Below are 15,546 nucleotides of genomic sequence, written 5' to 3' on the forward strand. Positions count from 1 at the left end.
TACCTCCCTCCCATCTCACGTCTTGGTCTTTCTAGAAGGAACTGTTGGAGGGCTCTCGCCAAGGAACACCCCTCAGAGCACAACAGATCGAGAAACAGGCTGGGATCGGAGAGAAAGGAGCAAAGGACAACCAGGGACCTGGAGAGATGCCCCTCGCTGTCCGGCCACAACCTCACTGCTCTTCTTCCCCAGGACAGCGTGAGGCACGCACTTGGCTTGCTCAGACTGTCGGAGAGGAGAGCGCAGGTTGTGCATAAAGAAATATTTTGTGTATACCCAGTAGGTCGTGGCAAAGGGTTTCCAAAGAGATCTTGATTCAATGCAAGAGGAAGAAGAGTATGGGATCTTTTCTCCTTTCCACTGAGACCCTGGTGACGCAGCGACAGTGCTTGGAGGCTCTGGTTCAAATCCCACCATCCCCAGGACTCTAGTGGTGGAGAATTCGGACGATTTGAGTCAAAAGGTCAGTGGATTCAGAGCTGAGAAAAGGAGCCAGGCACCCAGCCTGTTGGCTTCCTTGGCTCGCCGTGGGGCTCTGCAAGACTTAGGGCTGGGCCTGGGTGTGGAAGGGGTACCTGAGCTGGGGGCAGAGATGAACATGGAGAGGGAGGAGGGAGGGGAGCAAAGGGAGTGCAGCTGTCGTTGAGCAGCAGGGTAGAGGTTGTAGACTGAAAGGGACAAGCTCTGACTGTGCCAAAACACACAGGTTCTCTAAGGAGCCCAGCACCAGAATGATCATGGAATAGCAACATCTGGAAACTGTCTCAGTGTCTTCAAGGGCACACCAGCCCGTGCATGTGGCTGACTCACTCCACGGGACACCCCATAAAGCCAAGAGGGTGAACGAGATCTACGTGGAAATATAGGGCTGGGTCTCAGCGCACGAGTTGTAAAGCAGGAAGCATCAGCATCCCCACACAATGATCCGTCTGTCAAGGTGGGCCCCACACCAAGCTCACATGGGAAGGGGAGCCCTGGTGGAGGGAGGGACCTGGCTGGTCACAGATCCCTGAGCGGGACGCCAGAAGGAGGATGACTGATAAACACTGCCTTGCATTTCTGCTTCTTCAACTTGGAGGCCCTCCTCTGCCAAGATCCTACAAATGTCCTGATGAAACATGGGGCTGACAGGGAACAAGGAGGAACCATCCCCTTCTCACCCAAGATCTACGCCACAGGCAGGTCTCAGGTCCAGGACACCCACTGAGCAGCTGTGGGCCCGCAGCTGGACCATCCCCACCTGAGAGAGGAGCCAACAATCCCACCTTCCCAAGGCTGCTGCACTGTTCAACACGCAAACCTTAGGAAATTCACTGGAGCATCACCGCAGACTGGTCTTCCCAGCCATCCTGGGCGCCTCCCACCTTAGGAGAGCCTAGACCCAGGTCCTGTCTGTGGGTCAGCCGAGGTCAAGGGCCTGCTCTCCTAGGAGCTTGTGGCTGGGTGGTGGGGGCAAGAACAGGGTGGACAGAGGAGCATCTCTTCTTTTAGATCTGGTGTCAAGGTATAAGGGGTTCCCGGAGGCCCTGAGCCAGAGTCCCCTAATTAGCTTCTAAGGTTCATCTCCCAAGAACTTGGGGGAACCAGAACCACCACAAAATGAGGACTCGCTAGTCTGAATAATGACTATGTGGGCCCACACCAGACGACAAATTACTCAGGGACAAGTCACCCTCTCTCTGCTCAGCATTTTACCACAAAAGGATTGTTACTTCCTGCCCTTAGGGAAGGGAAGGGAGGTGGGGCTTCTTGAGAGCCTGGTCAGCCCCACTAACACCTGGAATGCCCACGCCACTTCCCCCTTGCTCCCCTCCCGGGACTGAGGGGAACAGGGGGAGCAAGGAGCAGTCTGCCCTCCAGGGCCAGGTGGGAGGAACTGCTTAGCCGGCTCTGATGAGACTCCCTGTAAGAAAAGCTGAAACCAGGGCTTTCTCCCATGGGAAGCAGAACTGTGCAGGTGAGGCCACAAGAAACAAAGCAGGTGGCACAGCTCCTGGCTGCCGAGACGTGGGAAAGCTGGTGGTGTGCTTCCAGGGGCTGGCAGACTTCTGAAGGACTGAGGGTCGGATGGTTTTCCCTGAGGACTCGGGACCCCTCGCTGGTCGGATATGGACACTTATTCCTGGCCAACCAGGGGGCTTTATACCAACTCTTGGGGGAAACTGTGCCTGCACTGCACCCTCTGAAACCTGGGTGTAGAAGCCAGCGAGGGGGTGTCCAGTGGGTAGACTGAGACTCTTGTGCTTTTCCCAGAAGAGCTGGCCTCGTAACTGCCCACTGCAGCCCAGGGCACAGCTAACTGTTTGCCTTGAGGAACTGACGCCCCAGCTGGAAAAACCAGTTGAACTGGATTTCCTCTGGGGACCAAGATGGGGCGTAGCAGACACTCAGACAGACAGACAGACGGCGGCCTTACCTGGACCTGGCCCTTCCCCATGATCCTGTCTGTGTTCTCGCCGTCCTCCTTGCTGATCTTCGTTTTGTTGTAACACTTTTCGTAGCACAGAATCCTCAAGGTCTGGGAGCCTTCTAGCTCAATCTCAAACTCCTGCAGCCCCAAGAAAGAAGGAAAGTCCCGCTGTAACAGACAGGTCCAAGCGTGTGGCAGTCAGTGCTACGGGCCGAAGGGGCCCTAGGACTGCGGCTCCTCACAGCTTCCTCACTGCCCCAACGGACGCGGGGCTTGAGACCATCCTTACTGCAGTCCTGGGACGCAGACCCTCTGAAGCTCCATCCCTGTGAGAGTCACGTTGTGACCCAGTCTCGATGCTTCTAGATAGAAGCTCTGAGTGACTCTCAGACCTAATCCAAACTCCTTACGCCGGCATCTCAAAGGGTGGGCGGTCCCCATGCATCTGCCTCAGCTCAGGGGAGCTGGTTACAAATGCAGACATTCTATGGACTTGGGGTGATAACGAGTGTCAATGTAGGTTCACTGATCACACAAAGTGGGGAGGCTGTGCGGGTTGGCAGGGGGTGTAATGGGAAGTCTCGGTCCTTTCTGCTCAGCGTTGCTGTGGAATTAAGATGCTCTAAAAAGTAGTCTATCTGAAAGGGAATAAAAATGAATCCAGGAGGTGATATAGGAGAGAGAGGGACTAAGAGGAAAAAGAACTGCTCCTGTGGGCTTTCAAGTTGTCTGTTTGGGGTAGCGTGGTGTTAACTTTCTCCTCCATCAACCCACATACCTTCAGGAAATTCTGCATTTCACACCAATGCTTTTGTGGGTGAGTTCTTGATGGGGAAGTGGAGAAAGGTGAAGGGGAAAAACCCAAAGTAGATGCTTCTGAGCCTAAATGGGGGTGGGGAGGGTTTGTGTTCCAGGAACATGTACGGCCCCTGGAGAAGCTGAGGGGACAGCCAGGGCGGCCGCCAGGTGACCTGCTGCTGTGGAACCCTTGTGCCTCGGTCCCTCGAGCCCCCACTGCTGGCTTGCACCTGAACCCTCTGCATGACGTCTAGAACCCCCTACCTTGTTGCCTACTGGGTCACGGCCCTCTGGCTGTCTGCAAAGCTTTCTGTGATGGATCCATCTGGCTCTGATCCCCACCTCATCACAGCAGACACACAGACCTCTCTGCAGGAACGCCCAGAGCTAATGACCAGGTAAATCTATCCGCTCCTTGTGCCCCAGTTCTAATGAGGCAGCAAGTCTAATGGTCAGAGTACTGGACGCTGAGAAATGAGATCAGGGTTCCAGCCCCACCACCTGACTATGATGCTGCATCAGGGACCAGGTAGCCTGGTGGTTCTTAGCTTCCTCCTCTGCAGGGGAGCAGGTGGGTGGGTGGCAGTTCTCTGTAACCCGGTGGCCTCCACCACATGCTCAGGCATGAGGCGCTGAGGGCGGCAGCTGCTCCAGAAGCCCAGAGATGGCATCTCTCATGGATCTGGAGATTTCATCAAGACTGGCGGCTCTGCCATCATCCTCCACTCACAAAGGCTCAAGGTAAGCCAGCAGGGTAAGCAGGCTACACAACAGCTCTCCAAGGTGTAGGAAAACAGAGCAGCAACCCACACATCCAGTGCCCAGGACGAGCAAAAAGGAACGTTCCTTCCAGGTCCCCATCACAGCCCCCCACAGCAGAGCCCCAGGCTTCCGGAAACTGAGAGGGTCACAGACAGCTCATTCCAACTTCGGAGGAAAAAACACTATGGAAACCTACCAAGTAAACACTAAGGGATTACAAAGGCAGCACAAAAGGCCCTTGTAAGTTCCAAACACTTCTCCAGCAAAATAGGTCATTTCTTTGTGACGGGGGAGGGAGGGTAAAATTCTCAGGAACACAGAGATAACATCTCTTGGATGAGTCACCCCTCCCCGAAAGAGATTCCCGGAAAGCTGGCTGCTTTGTCAGCTAGCTGGGGAAGCCGCTGGGAGCCCTTGGGGGTTTAGACGCTCTCCAAGGACAATATCCGCATTCAAGACTTGCAGGAAGCAGCACCTCACCTCATTCCAGTTGGGCTCAGCCGTGTCCCTGTAGACTCGTGTCTTGGCTTTATTCACAAAATACCCAAAGGAGTCCACCTCCAGGGTGCAGTACAGATCTGTGGGAGAGCGACAGGAGAGGGTGACCGCGCCGTTCCATACCAACTGCCCTGTCTATAAAAGTAGGCTGTATTTTTGAAATCAGAAAAAAACGGTCTTGAATTTTTTTTTTAAATACAAATACTGAACCAGAGCAGCCCTCATTACATGACCCTGCCCTGCGGGTGCATCTGGGAACCGGCACCGCTCAGAACCTTTGCTCATTTGGTCACTCAGCAAACCCTGACCAAAGCCCCTACGGTGAACAGGGCCGCACAGCCGGTGGGCTGGGCCGAAGGGAGTGTGCCACCCTTACCAGGCGGACTTGAGGCTGGGGGAATGCCTATGACATGTGCAGACCCTGCTATGGGTTTTAGTAGGTAAACTGGGGCCAAGGGCGCTGCAGGCCAGTGCTGGGCATTGAAAACAGCGCAGTGTGGGGAGAGTCGTGGGGTGCAGGGGGAGGTGTGGTGCGAGGCCTGGCGGTGCAGAGCAGGGAGGAGGCCCCTGCTGGGGGCTGGACAAAGGGCGTGGCAGGTGGCCAGAGATGATAAAGAAACTGCACTGAGGGCGAAGGACACCTTACTGATACGACCCCTGACCAGGATGGTGGTTTCTGGCCTGGCTACCCAGTGGAGGTGGCACCTCTCACTGGGGCAGCACATCCAATAAAAGCAAGTTTGGGGGCCACAAGTCACCGGTTCAGTTTGGGGACGCAGAGTTTAGAGCATGGGACACTGAGGAGACCGATGGAAAGGTGACAGAGGGAGAACAGAAAAAGTGGGAATGGGAAGGCAGTGCCAGGCATCCTCTGCATTGATGGAAGGGCCCTCAGGGGTGGGGAGAATGGAGTATGTGCAGTGAGGGAGTAAGGCTCAGTGGAACCCCGGAAAACACCAGCATTTAGGGGACAGCAGGAGACAGAGAGAGAGAGAGAGAGAGAGAGAGAGAGAGGCAGGCCAGCTTCTCAGGGGAACAATTAAGTGTGCTAAGACTTCACAGATGTGTAATTTGCATACCATACAATCCATCCACTGTAAGTGTACGAGGTCTGACAAGTTCCTGAACTTGTTGCAATGCTGTTACTAACCTTTTTGGTATCAGAGGGATTATTCATTATGAATGTGTACCAACTGGACAGTTAACCAAATTTACTATTTGGACGTGCTGAAAAGGCTGCATGAAAATGTTAGACGACCTGAACTTTTGGCCAACAACTCATGGCTCTTGCATCACAACAATGCACCAGCTCACACGGCACTGTCTGTGAGGGAGTTTTCAGCCAGTAAACAAAGAACTGTATTGGAACACCCTCCCCACTCACCTGATCTGGCCCCCAATGACTTCTTTCTTTACCCAAAGATAAAGGAAATACTGAAAGGAAGATATTTGGATGACATTCAGGACATCAAGGATAATACTATGATAGTTCTGATGGCCACTGCAGAAAAAGATTCCAAAATTGCTTTGAAGGGTGGACTAGGCACTGGCGTCGGTGCATAGCTTCCCGAGGGGGGAGTACTTTCGATGGTGACCACAGTGATATTCAGCAATGAGGTAGGGAGCACTTTATCCAGGATGGGTTCATGAACTTAATTGTCTGACCTTGTACAGTTTGAGGACTTTTAGTAACTTTAAGCACCTGTACCAACAGCACCTCCATCATTTCAGGACAAAAGTCCCCTGGGTTCACATGCAGTCAGTCCTCCCTCGCACCCCAAGTCCCCGACAACCACTGACAGACTTTCTGTCTCACATTTTCCCTTTTCTAAAAACTTCATACACAGGCAACAATACAACATGCAGCCGTTTGCATCTGGTGTCTTGGTTTCGCATAATTTTTTTTTCAGGTTTCCGGATGCTGCTGCCTGTGTCAGTTCTTTCCTTTTTATTGCTGAGCAGTGTTCCATGGTGTGGATGCACCATGCTTTATCATTCATGCCCACGTCTTTCTGTGGACGTGTTTTCATTTTTCTAGAGGAAACACTAAAGAATGGGGTTGCTGGGACATGTTGAACTTTTTAAGAAACCGTGAAACTGTTTTCCAGGGTGGCTGAACCATTTTACTCCCCACCAGCAGTGTCTGAGGGTTCCAATTTCTCCACATCCCTGCCAACACTGTTTATCTTTTTGATTATCCCCCTGCCAGTGGGAATAAAGTGGTAGCTCACTGCGGTTTTAATTTACATTTCCTTAAGACAATGAGCATCTTTTCACGTGCTTATTGGCTATTTGGATTTCTTTGGTGAAGTGTCTACCCAAATCTTTTGCTCATTTTTTTTTTAATTGGGTTGTCTCTTTAGTATTGAGTTGTAAGACTTCTCTACATAATCTGGATACAAGTCCGTTATCTCATATACATGACTTTAAATGTTTTCTATTTTGTGGCTTGTTGTGGATTTCTTGTTTTGTAGCAACAGTGGGAAAGTTCAGCAGAACAGTGCCTGCTCTCTGTCCTCCCACAAGGGACCCTGAGACCTTGTGTGGCGATGCCACGCTGAAAGGTGCAATGTGTGCTGCACCTTGATTAAAATGTGACCAGACTTCACTGCTCTCACAGCTCCAGGAGGCGGGAGAGAACCCCACCCCCTTGGAGGGGAAGGAGGAAAAGGGGTCTCCATTCGGCTTGTCAGAGCAGCCAAACCCACTCCGCTGATCAGGACCAAGGTAGGGCTGCCCATGGTCCTGGCTTCGAACCTCAGCTGCATTTTCTGTCTGCAGCAAACTCAGGCCCCTGCAATGACAAGACCCGCCTCCAGGGGTCAGCTCACCAGCAGGACCTGAGAGGCCTGGGAAAGGGCAGGGAAACAACAGTCCAGGAAAACAACTCCACACCCCATGGGAGTCTGTGGGAATCAACCACCACCAGCAGCTGAGCGGCTGGGTCATACTTCCCGGATTCCCCACACCTTCTGGCTCAGTGCCCTGCCGCCTACCTTTCCAGATCAGCCACTTACTTGAACTCTGCTTAAAGCCGGTGGCGGAGTGGACAATGACATTCAGGAACCCATAGAGCCCGGGAGATTCATCATCTGTGCAAGAGACCAGAGAGGTGAGTGTCTGTCCTCCTGAAAGAGGGAGCAGGTGACAGGCTCTGCTTCACAATCAACCCTCAAGGGGGCACCCTGTGGCTGCCATTTGCCCAGCACGGGGCAAGGCGATGTCATGGGCCAAAGACATATCCACGGTGGCCTCTGTTTTGGGGCCTTAGAATCTAGTTGTAGTCACAACACAGGCAGACCAGTGATCAAGATGAAATGCAGGGTCAGCCCGGTGGCTCAGGCGGTTGGAGCATGCTCCTAACGCCAAGGTCACCGGTTCGAGTCCCACATGGGCCAGTGAGCTGCGCCCTCTACAGCTAAGATTGTGAACAACGGCTCTCCCTGGAGCTGGGCTGCCGTGAGCTGCCAGAAGTTGGCGTGAGCTGCCATGGGCTGCTGAGTGCTGCCATGGGTGCCCGGCGGGCAGCATGAGCAGCCAGCAGCCAGCGTGAGCGGCCAGAAGCCGGCGAGAGCTGCTGTGAGCGTCTGACTGATGACTGGTGACCGACAGCCTCAGCCGGGGGAGCACAAGGCTCATAACACCAGCATGGGCCAGGGAGCTGTGACCTACACAACTAGACTGAGAAACAACGGCTTGAACCGGAGTTGGGGGGGAGATGGGAGATGGGGGGGGGCCGGGGGAGATTAAATGTAACACGGACAGAAAAGGGGGCAGGGTAGCATGTGACATGGATTGTGTGTATGTGGTATGTGTGTGTGTGTGTGTGTGTGTATACAAGCACATATCTCTGTGTGTGACTGAGTGTACATGAGTGTATGTGATAGTGAATGCAAGACACAGCACAACCAAATGTAAGTCGCTGGCAGGACAGGGGAGTGAGACCAGCCCTAGGGGGAGTGGGACCAGACCTAGGGGAGTGGGACCAGCCCTAGCGCACAGGGTGTCTGAGGAGTGTCTCAGGACGAAGGATGGAGATTATCAGTCTCGCTTTCTTCAACTATTGGTGGTGGCCTCCTGGGGAGAGACTGCTCCTCCACTTCTGGGAGAGGCCAGCAGGCTCTAAGCAGCACACACATTCCTTCGGAATGGAAATCCATGGTCCCAAGGACAGACTGACAGCAGAAAGGGCTGGCAGCCCTCAGGAAGACAGCTTACCTTCTTTGTTGATGGTCAGCGGAATGCTGTGGACAGTCTGAAGTTTGACACATGAGTTGGTCAGCATCTGTAGCTCCACGGACGTCAGGGAGAAGCTTTTGAAACCTGCAGGGTAGAACGCAGTCTGCACAGGTCCTCAGACCTTCCAGGACACCCAGGGGCACTCTCTGATGTCCCCCCACTGAACCCTCAGCACACCCTGGTGAGGGGGCACTACAAGACAGGGTGATCTGCTCCCAGGGGAGTAGCTGATAAGAGGCAGAGGGGGGCATGGCCCTGGAGGGCCCAGAGGGCAGGAGGAATCTTAGCACAACCCTTACAGAGAAGTTGGCCTGCTACCTCAGCACAGCCACAAGGCATTTCTGAGAGAGGGGCCTGGAGTATCTTCCTGTGGGGTCTCTCCAGACAGACAGCTGACAACTCTGTCTCCTATTCTGCTAACGCAGGCCCCTATCTCCCCATCAGATGAGGAAAAGGGGATTATTTCTGGTACAACGCTGAATAGGAAACAGACGCCGCCATGCTGCAAATGGTTTGGATCCCTGGTTATTATAGGAAACCCTGGGGTGCGGGCATGGATGGCAGGGCTGCAGGCGCCCCATCCCCGGATGCAAGGGCACTATGAGAATCTGGCTGAGCACAGGCACAAATGACAAGCTTAGGGGGACGGGAGCTCAGGCTGGGAGCTCAGGACAGGCAGAGGTGTGCGAGGCGCCCAGCCCGATGTCTGCGCAGCGTGAACCAAGATGGCGCACGGTTGTGGGAGGACCAGGCCACCTGGGATGTGGCTCATTCTGGCCCCCAAGGGACAATGGCACACAGGGCACACCAGAGAATCTCTTAGCAAGGAGGGCTTAGGAATCCCACCATACAACTTGGGGGTGGAGGAGGGAAACCCCCTGCAGCTGCGGCCCCAGGACTCAGAGTGGGGTCTGCCTTCCCACCCTGAAGACTGCCAGGCAGGACTAAGGGCAGATCAGAGCTGAGAAGAAAGAACTGCTAATGGGAGGGAAGTATCCAGAGAAGGGGCCATCCTAGAGGGGAGTGAGTGTCTTGTCCTGAGAATGGTCAAGTGCTGGCCGCTTGGAAAAGGGAGTGGGGCCAGTGCAGTGTGTGGCCCCTTTGGCATCAGCTGCTGGGGGTGTGGGGAAGGCCTTGGGGCCAAGGCTGGGATGAGGGGACTGGGTGAGGCCAAGGAGATGAGGTGGTGTTTGGGTGTGGGGAAGGCCTTGCGGGGGCAGACGAGGTGGACACTATGTGTGTGGCAGGCCCAGGGAAAGGCAGCAGGGAGCCCCAGGGGGTGGGCAGGGATCAGGGTAGGGGGGTCCAGAAGGCAGGAGGAGACTTCAGGGAAGGCCTAGGGGCGGGGGAAAGGTGGGAGGATAGCTGGGGGCACGTACACGGGGGATTGGGGGAGGCTCGGGAAGGAGGGCAGGGGGCCGTCAGGACAGCTTCTTTCCAATACACTTTCTAAGTTAGAGCTCCACCTGATATCTCACTTGGTTAAAGAGTTCCATTGCCCAGGAAACAAAAGGTTTGAAACCACAGGACGAGATGACGTCCAGCCCTGACGTTCCCAAGCACACGCGCTTGGTGCAGAGGCCACTTACATTTCTTCTGCTGCTCCCGGACGGTCTCCCTCCACTCAGCGCGCTCGTAGTCGGATGATATCAGGAATGTGTAACTCTGGGAGGCGAGAAAGAGAACTCAGCCCATTTATCCGTGTCCCAGCTAAGGCACTGTCCCCCATCACCGCCCCGGGGAGTCCTGAAGCACACCCCTCCAAGGCAGGGGCACATCTGTGCCTCTGGCTGTCCGGTGCCTGGGGGCCAGGTACGCTCACAGCATGGCTCGTCCCTTTCAGCACTCTAGGCCCTTCCTGCCAGCCGGGTTTGGGGCCCACTCCTGTGGCCCGTGCAGGCCTGCCTTTGGCACCAGCCTCCTTCCAGGACTGCCTGGGTCAGGGCGTGACAAGTCACAGCTCAGGGCCATGGAGGGTTACCAGGTGTGAATCTGCAGAGGTGAGGGCTAATGCTGCCGCAACCACCTGTGTCCAACCCACAGCCCTGAGCTGTGACGCAGAGACAAGGCTCCCAAAGAGCCCAGCGGCTGACAGGTGTGTTGCCCACCATGTGTACATGGGAGAGGCCCAGGCTACAGATGGTGCCAGGAGCCAGGCTCAGGAGAGAAGGTGCCTCTCTGGCCCAAAGGTCTCTGGACAGCGCCCCCCCCCCCCACCGAGGGCCAGGTCTGCACAAGTGTGCAAGCCCCCCACCCTCTTTAGACTCCCTGGAGAACCCCTTCCCAGCTATGGGGGCTGAGTCAGCTGCCAGTCAACTTGGGGGCTACGGCCCAAAGCACTAGTCAGAGGGACCTGTGAGCCTGTGCAGACCACCAGGGACAAGCCTCTCTTGGGGTTAGAATGTTCTCCAGAGGAAAAGGCCACACTGGAGCCGGAGACCACAGCTGCCACATGGCTGGGCAGGCGGGTTTGCCTGGGGACAGCACAGAACACGACTGCGGGGGCACTGACCTTGCCATTGCGGTTATGCACCCTGAAGGCCATGCTGGGGGACATGAGCAGGAGCAGGGACTCCTGCTCCGAGAGCTTCTTCTTCAGCCTCTCGATGGCCTTGCTGCCCTTGTTTGCTCTCTGTGGGGAGAGCTGCACGGTCAGATTTCCGTCCCGGGGGCTAGTGCTACCTGTTCCCACTTGGCCCATCACTACTGCCCCCGACGCTTGGTCCACAGAAGACGGGAACCCCACCTGGCAGCGCAACATGGCACAGGGTCTCAGTCAGTTGCTCACAGGCTCCGTTACGTGGGAGCACGTTAAGGCCACCCAATGACAGTCAGGAAAGGAATGCAGACACCCCCGGATATGCTTTTCAGCCTTTCGTGAAGGAATTAAGTCCTTGCTCTCATGAGGGCAGAGAAAATGAGACCTCTACACACCTCCCTTCTTTCAATTTCTCCAAACTTGGACAATGTTCAGGGGGCCATTGTGACCCCAAGGGCCCTTCCCCCTCCCAGATCCGCCCACATTTCCGCCTCAGGGCTTCTGGGAGTGTTTGTGAGGACCCCGATGGAGGGCCAGATGCATCCCCAGGACCTGGTCAGGAAAACCCTGGCTGCCCTGTGCTGTGTGCCTCCCTCCTGAAGCCCCTCCATCCCGGGGAGGAGGCCGTGCCACCTGCTGCTAGACAAAGGCACAATGTACACGAGTGCAGCAGTGGCAGTGGCAGTGTGCAGGGCTTGACAGCCCCTAAGGCGCAGCCCTGGCCTCCCCTCTGCCTCAGGACACCGTCCCGGAGGCCACAGGCCCATCTGGACGAATAAACTCCGCAGTGTTCATGCTGGTCTCCCCCTGCTTTCCTCAATCTGCTGGTGCAGCAGGCCGGCAGGTGGCTGAGGAGTGAGGAGGACCCCTGTCCTGTTGAGCCCACCTCAGCCAGTGTCCCTAGACCAAGGCCCAACTTTCTTGGGACTCACCTTGCCTATAGCCACTGCATGGCCCCTGCTCTGGCCTGGGCTGAATCTACACACGTGGGGCTCATTCTAGAATACTGTTCCTAAAGTCTTCTAAACCTCTCCAGAAACAACCAGGGGCCTGCCTGGGACAGTCCAAGACACCTGGAGGGGCCACACCCCTGACCGGGCACTCTCTCCCTATCATGGCAGCTGGGTACCTCTCCCACCCCACGTCCTAGACAGCTCCCAGCCTGACAAGGATGACCAGCAGGTCCCAGAGACCAGAAGTGGGGTCAGACGCCAGCAGAGCACACCCCCTGGCCTGTGTGCGCGGGGCTGCTGCCCACTCCCGCTCCAGAAGCCGCCTCCCCTCTCCCCGACCTTTTCTCTCTGGATGTCACTCTTGATCTGGGAGATCTTCATCTTCATGGCATCCAGCTCCTCATCCAGCACCAGGGGGATGTTGGGTGCGGCCTCCGACTCATCCACTGTCTGGAAGCTGAGATCCGTGAGCGGGATGTACCATTTGCAGTCGTACTGCTGGGTTTTGCTGGGGGGGTGGGAGGAGCATGTTAACACACTGACCATCTTCCTTTGCTAATATCACTGCTTGCAAAAGCTGGAGCGCCCTGACTTTGTGGCCATGCACAGTTTACCAACCTGAAAACCCAGCTTGTGGTCTGTGCAACAGGCGGGCATAAGACCACCAGCCTCGGAGACTCCTGGGAATGGGCACTCCACACGCATGACCCAGACCCCAGGGGGTCTGACAAGCCCTGATCTACCTTAGCCTCGCAGACGGTGGTAGCTCACAGGCTCCGTTACGTGGGGGCACGTTAAGGCCACCCAATGAGTCAGGGCAGGACTGCAGACACCCCAGAGCTGTCGCGTTTGAGGGACTACAGAACTACTCAGTGTCATCCCCTGCCTTGACAGATGGGGAAACTGAGGCTTTCCTCTGAGTTGACTGATTAAATCCACTTAGCACAGCAATTGGCCAGTTCTGGTCTTTCCCAGTGTGACCTTCCTTCTTCCATTCCAGCCTGTGCAATCTGGATGGTCTGATCCCCGGGAGATTGGGGGGAGGTCTGCAGCCTACGCTGAAAATAATGCAGAAGCTATCACCAGGTATGGGGAGACGAAATGCAACAATCATTTAGCAATGCCTGCCAAGGGCACGGGAGGGGTAGCCACACCACCACCATCTGCCAGCCTGCACCACAGCCTGTAGCCCCCTGACCTGTCACTCACTGTTTCTGGGTCACAACATGACAGTCCCCCAATAGCATTAGGGTGGTGCAAAACTAATTGCGGTTTAAGAGGTTAAAAATAATTGCAAAAACCGCAATTACTTTTGCACCAACCTAATACCCAAAGTCATAGTCTGGTTCTCCTTTTACCATAAGAGTCAACAGGCCAGTCGCTGACCCTAACCCAGAACATCTCCAGAGTGTTGATAATGACCTTTGACCCTGAGCCTGGCCTCACGTCCAGTTGGAAACAGAATGTACCTTAAAGAGAACGCCTGGTCACACAGTGACTGACCTCTCCAGGCTCACATTGAAAGAAAAAAACAAAACAAAAACAAACTAACAACAACTGGGTTTCCTCTGTATACAAAACCAATCCTGTGCCCCCCAGAAGCCCTCCCCTCCGGGCGTGGGGGGGCCTGCGTGTCACTCACCCTCCACTCTGCTTCTTGAGCTTGGTGCAGAGGAGCAGGTCCGTGAACAGGAAGACGTGGCGCAGCTTGCGGGCCCCCTCCACCAGCTCCACCATGAAGCTGTCTTTCAGCAGCTGCCGGTGCTGTGGGGCAGGGCAGTGGCTCGAGTTAGCAGCAGGCTAGCCCGGGGGGCCTTCATTCCCTCCACCTCCAACCCTCAGACCCACTTTCCAGTGGGTTCCCTCCATCGCACTGGCCTGTGAACACACATGCATGCAACTTCCTCTCTGCGCAAGTTTCTGAGCCCCTCCTGGGTGCTCAGCCAGTGAAAGAGGGCGAGTGGCCGAGGGAAAGGCCATTGGCCTAGAGGCCGGGGAGAGCATGTTATAGCCAACTCTGCTGTGAACTGACGGTGGCAGACCCCTCTACGCAGGGCGACCTGTGCCTCTCGGGGATAGCAAGTGGACACCTAGAAGGGGCAAAAGGCCAGCCGTATGAAGGAGGGGACACTCCCACAAAGGGACCATCATGGTGCAGGCCTGTGGTAGGTAGAGCTTGGCACTTGGGAGTGGATGGGGCAGCCTGGTGAGTGGGGAGGAAGTGGGCTCAGTGTGCTCTGAGAGGGGGCAGCCCAGTGGTCACCCTAAGGGCCAGGTCTGGTTCTGAGGGCAGCAGGAAGCTGGGCGAGGGACCCACAGCTGGGACCCACATCCTAGTCCTCCAGAATCAGTGCCTACATAGGAGTTACACCTCTGATGCCTGCCTGGACACCTAGAGCCTGAGGCGGGCGGCTCGGGCCGACCAGCTGCCCCCAAGGAGGCCTTCCCAGACATTGAACAAGCAGCGGAACTAGAGGCACAAGCCTCCAGCAAGCCCTGGGCCTCTGCAGCTCGGTACTTCATCTGAAAGACAAGGGACAGTCCCACTGGCTCACACAGCCCCAGGGGTTGCTGAAGGGGCACATGAAGGCAAGTTGGTAATTCACTCATCATACTAAGCCCCTCCTCCGGCTTAGTGCTGTTCCAGGCTGAGGACACAGGGACAGCAGGAGAGGCCGACATGGCCGGCCCTCCCTATGCACATTCCAGTGTGCTGTGCAAACACGTGGCCTGATCATCGGATGTGATCCCCACCACCACACCCTGTGGGTAGGACCTCATGCCCATTTTACAGATGAGAAACCTGAGCCTCAGAAAGCTCCATCACCCACCCAGGCAGCACAGTGAGCGAGTGGCAACATGTAGCAGCCTCTGCCCTTGGGAGCCCATGAGCCCAGGGGAGAGAGATCAGGTGCTTACTGGGCACCAGGCGCACCTGCCGTCAGGGGAGAAACCCCAGAGAAGGCAACTCCCACCCCTTGTTGTGACGGCTGGCAAAAGGGTCCAGCAGGTCTGCACACTCATGAGAGTACGTGAAGATCCATGGCATCTCCCCAGCAGGAGGCATTTGTCCCCATCCCCACAGGGTCCTCAGCAGGTCCATGTGCCTGGGCCAGGACCCTTTACACGCCCGGGCACAGAAGCCACTTATCACTGTCTGTGTCACACAGCTCAGCTCACAGTGGCCAGCCAGTCCCTGCCTCAGGAAAGCTGATGACTTAAATGCGAGCTGCTGGTGCCTTCGAGACCATGAGTGGAAGGGAAGGAAGGCTGCCAGCATGCCAAGGCCATGACTCATTGTCACTCACCCTCGCCCCGCCTGCTGTGGGTAGACGGCATGCCTGGCA

General features: G+C 55.8%; 1 protein-coding gene across 1 annotated transcript in view; it reads right to left on the reverse strand.

Moving 5' to 3' along the window:
• BCR (BCR activator of RhoGEF and GTPase) overlaps positions 1–15,546 on the reverse strand; it is a 117,342-nt gene that overhangs the window by 16,906 nt on the left and 84,890 nt on the right. Inside the window, exons 9-16 of the mRNA XM_074321712.2 lie at positions 13,842–13,963; positions 12,539–12,707; positions 11,220–11,339; positions 10,297–10,372; positions 8,687–8,791; positions 7,486–7,560; positions 4,451–4,548; positions 2,417–2,548 (exon numbers count right to left, since the gene is read on the reverse strand). Of these exons, the coding sequence (XP_074177813.2) occupies positions 2,417–2,548; positions 4,451–4,548; positions 7,486–7,560; positions 8,687–8,791; positions 10,297–10,372; positions 11,220–11,339; positions 12,539–12,707; positions 13,842–13,963 (897 nt within the window). The remainder of the gene's footprint in view (positions 1–2,416; positions 2,549–4,450; positions 4,549–7,485; positions 7,561–8,686; positions 8,792–10,296; positions 10,373–11,219; positions 11,340–12,538; positions 12,708–13,841; positions 13,964–15,546) is intronic.

This window comes from Rhinolophus sinicus, chromosome 9, assembly GCF_057876585.1.
Source record: "Rhinolophus sinicus isolate RSI-liver-muscle chromosome 9, RSI-T2T, whole genome shotgun sequence".
NCBI classification, from domain to species: domain Eukaryota; kingdom Metazoa; phylum Chordata; class Mammalia; order Chiroptera; family Rhinolophidae; genus Rhinolophus; species Rhinolophus sinicus.